General features: G+C 31.3%; 1 protein-coding gene across 1 annotated transcript; it reads right to left on the bottom strand.

Annotated features, from left to right (window-relative positions):
* UMAMIT25 (nodulin MtN21 /EamA-like transporter family protein) lies at positions 1 to 3,538 on the bottom strand. Its single transcript, XM_085726417.1, has 7 exons — positions 2,985 to 3,538; positions 1,779 to 1,841; positions 1,440 to 1,556; positions 1,098 to 1,356; positions 849 to 1,007; positions 594 to 745; positions 1 to 501 (listed from the first exon to the last, which is right to left on the bottom strand). The coding sequence occupies exons 1-7, from the start codon at positions 3,161 to 3,163 to the stop codon at positions 300 to 302; spliced, it is 1,131 nt and encodes a 376-aa protein (XP_085582543.1). The 5' UTR covers positions 3,164 to 3,538; the 3' UTR covers positions 1 to 299.
* Positions 3,539 to 4,587: the final 1,049 nt, after the last annotated feature.

The following is a 4,587-nucleotide window of genomic DNA, read 5'->3' as shown; positions in this document are numbered from 1 at the left end:
TAAACTAATAAACTGATACGGCTTTAAAAATTTGAAGTTGATAGTTGATTGATACATAAATGGTTATGAATCACTTTCTAATGTGACAGTACACGAGCTTACACCCACACCCACACCCACACAGAGGCCAATACTACTACAATTGGATTTCAAATGTGACCTTGGTGTGTATTTTAATACTAATAATATAATTTGCCGCTAAGAAAAACAAAACAAAAAAAAAAACTAAAACATAAATAATTGATCCTGCAATTGGATCCTCTCAATTGCCTCATATGATCCATCCAGCTCCAATTTCCTTAGTGGCTGTTACCATTGGATGATGGCATATAGGATTGCATTTCCATGTCATTCTTAATTGATGGTGGCAATGGCATCACTATAGCTTCATCATCATCATCATCATCAGTAGCATCCTCCACTTTGTTGTTATCAACCTCTTTGCTCTTTCCCCATAGAACAGAATAAAGTCCACCAACTATCAGCAAAGACCCTAATGCACTATAGTAGTAACAAACCAAATTAATATAATTAGATAGATGATTGATAGGTACTATGTAATTATGAACTAAATAATCAATTAAATTGCTTACGTTCCAACATATAATTTCTCCCGTAGAAAAGCCCAGCTAATAAACGCTGTGATGATAAGCTGCAAGGGGGTAAATACAGAGACATAAAGTGGCCCTTTTCTCTCGATGGTCCATGAAATTATACAATACGACAGCCCGGTGCAAATTATTCCCTGAAAACAAAATTAGTACCATATATTATAGAGTAAGTACTAAATAAATAAAGTAAAAATTTAAATTATGTGATCAACCAATAAAAGAAATGAATGAATGTACCGCATAAAGAGAAGAGGTTAGTCTCATAGCATCACTGAGTGACCAAGATGAGACTCTATGATCAAAACACAGGGCAATGAACACACACTGAAAACTTGCCAAGAAACACATGTAGGTTGTGCTTGTATAAGGTACTGGAAAATTCTTGCTCATATCTGCCTGAAATTGACAAACAAAACAAAATAACTTATTGTTAATATTAATATATTATTATATGATATGAATTATATATATAATGCATATGCTTACTTGAATGATGAACCATAGTGACCAAATAAGAGCACTGAGAACTAAGAGAGCAGGGCCTAGAAGCACGTTAGATTGGGCAGCAGAGGAGTTATCACCAGCTCCTTCAATTTTCTCTGCATAACTCCAATGAATTTTTGATTCTGGTATACCAATTACTTGTCCATGGTAAAATGATAAAACTATTGCTCCACCAACACACAGAACTGTCCCTACCACTTTTGCTACACCACTTTTCTTCTTGATTCCCAAATTCTCTTGTCTATAGCACCAAACAAATTAATTAAAAATCAAATTTCTTATTTTAATTACTTCAAGTACAATTTAAATATTTGATATACCAACCTGAAGAGGATTGCTAGGACAAATGTAAATGCTGGGAGCAAATTGGTGAGGGCACATGCAATTGTTGCGGTTGTATATTTTAGCCCCGCGAAATACAGAACTTGATTTCCTGTTACTCTGCATTCATACTCAACATTTAGTTTTCAAATGCTAATATATACTATTTAGTTAAAGTAGAAAGTGTCACATTTTGAAATTGTGTCAAAAAATTAGAATTATTTTGTGTCATTTCGATCTCTAAATCAATCATTATATAATTAATTTTATTTATTAGAAAAAATAAATAAAATAAAAAGAATTGCAACTTGAGCATGAAGGGTAGAAATGTAAAAAGATTACCCAGTTATGGAAGATAACAATATCTGAACCATAATGCGCTTTGTCATCCTTGGAACCATATCCCTGAGGAAGGGACAAAAGAATACTTAATAAAACGTGACATAAAAATTTGAATCATATACAAGGCACATATATAGTGCAGTTTATTTTTGGTATTCAGTACAAACTAAAATTACAAACGTATGCATGCTAGTAATTAACAACATGACAACTTCCACCGAACATTTTTCTGTTAGAGGTAAGACAAAAAAAAAGTGAATGGAAATATTGACATTATTCAAATCATGCATAACTAAAACTCTACACATTTTGCACATTAATACTCAGAAACAATGTGAAACGTGTAGCACAATTGCTCTAAAAAAGTTGATGGTTTCTGGCACGTGACATAAAACACTCAAAGCCCATAACGCGTCAAACATGCATATCATCAGCATTCTGTTTTAAGATTGTTTGTGCAAATGTTCTTTTATTTTTTAAGCTTGGATTAATCTCCTAATTAAGGTTAACTAAACTAGGGTTTGAAAATTAAATCTTGGTGTGGTCTTGTCCTATTTCAAATTTTTAGCTAGCAAGGTGCATGACCTTTTTTCACACCAATTTTATCAACCATTCCTTTTTTGTTTTATAAGCCTAGCTAATACAAAAAGTGACTTATAAAATTTGGACAGATTATAAACCTTTTTTTTAAGCATTATCTCTTACAATTGACTTGAGATTTTTCCAATAACTTGAAAACCATTAAACTAAACATACAAGAAATGTACTTAATTATTCTAAACAGAGAAATATAGAACAAACTTTTTTGTATTGTTAAATGAAAATCCAAAAAGTTAAAATAGCAGCAGAAATTCATCTCTAATTTGGTAAGAGTCAGAATACCAATTTTTTAAGAGGGGAAAATGCTATTTTAACTTTTTGTTACCGTTATTTGAATTTATTTATTTTATAATGAAAGAAGAAGATTCAAATGTCAAAATGTCAAATATCAATGAACTCAACTCAAAGGTCAAAATTGAAGTACATCAAAACTCTACTTGATTTTGAATATGTACAACATCACTAATGCATGCATGCATGCATTATATATGTATATGAAATTAAATAGAACCAATCGAAAAGAAAAAAAAAACATGTATGAGAAAATATAAATCTATATATTATGTTAATTTTTTTAGCATGCATGTAGTATGTATGTAACATTACCGTTCTAGCCAGTACGCAAATGGAGCTATCGAAACCGTCGCAAAGATCTGACGGTATGCAACTAGGATGAGAGGATTCATGCCACCAAGAATGGCAATTTTTGATGTTATATTCATTCCTGAGTATGCCAATTGCATTACAATCATCAAAACTAAAGGAATAATACTAGCACTTCCCATGATCTCTTTAAAGTTTTCTGTTTCACACACTCTCTAGATTTTTTGAACTTTGTGTTGGAGAGTGTAAAACAGAATGAAGTAGGAAGGCTGAGAAAATGTGTGCTAGTACATATGGAAGGTGGAAGAGATAGATGTATATATAGGAGAGACGATAGATATGAATTGTTAGAAAGTGTGTGAGTTGATACAAGGTGCGTGAGAAAAAGAGTCGAAAAAACGTTTGCAACAATTGTTCCTAATATTTTTTTAAGGAAAAGAAACGGTTACAATCAATTTCTTGCTGCATATTGTGCTTATGTACAAGGTTGGAAGCTATCACTTCATTTAGAGTCTTCAAGCAACTACTAATTTGTTAACAAAGGTATACTTCCAAATCCATCCTTATTTTTCTCATGTCATTTATATATTATTTTATTTAAAATGCATTCATGTTAATAGACATTTAGTATAGTTTATAGTAAAGTCTTTTAATTAATTTATTTATTTTAATAAAATACACTTACCAACTCACTCCATCCATTATGAGACTGAACCCTCTCATTAATATTATCTATCACTATCGTGTTACTCCCTCCGTTTCAAAATACATGTTCAATTCAACCACTTCGCATATGTCAATGCACAATTTTGACCGTTAATATCTTTAATTATCTAAAGTAAAAAATTATAAAAATTTAATATTTTGAAAATATTTGTCGAGACAAATCAAACAACATCTTACATGCTAATATTTGTATTTATACATTAGTTGAAAAGTATGGTCAAAGTAAGTCAAGTGAATAGTGCACATTACAAAAATTGGACATGTATTTTGAAACGGAGGGAGTAATATTTTTCAGACTTTATATTAATGATAATATTGGATACATGATTTACAATTTTATACTTAATATAATTTGGCAAAATTAATACCTTTATGGGAAATGCTAACCATTGCCCTTGGGGCATTGGTTAAAGTACTAAAATAAGTAAGTTTGCATCGAAAAGTGGTGTAATCATTGCTAAGAAAAAAGTAAAAACTTGTATTTCCAAGACAAAGTTTCCATTAATGGAATCCTTAACCATTGCCCTTAGGGCATTGGTTAGCAAGACCCTACTTCTATTTATCTCATTTTGTCCTCTTGTTCCATAATGAGTGACACGTTTTTTTTTAAAAATTGTGTAGAAATACAAATGACACCTTCAAATTTTAATTTAATATTAATTACATTTTCACTTTGCATTAGCGATAATATTAATGACTTCATTTTGGTAACGGTGCAGAAATGAAAGGAGTCTATAGCTGGCAATCTATGCGAAATTCAAGTCATTAGCATGTCAACAAACACAATAAATAAAAGGGTCCCATCCCATCCACATTATTCATTCATGGTATTCATGGCTTGCATTTCCCACCCTACCAAGGGCTAGCTTATTCCATGTTA

Source organism: Medicago sativa, chromosome 7 (genome assembly GCF_051527215.1).
Source record: "Medicago sativa cultivar Bolivia chromosome 7, Bolivia_mono, whole genome shotgun sequence".
NCBI classification, from domain to species: Eukaryota; Viridiplantae; Streptophyta; class Magnoliopsida; order Fabales; family Fabaceae; genus Medicago; species Medicago sativa.
The sequence above is the reverse complement of the archived record's forward strand: the minus strand, read 5'-3'. Positions and strand labels throughout refer to the sequence as shown.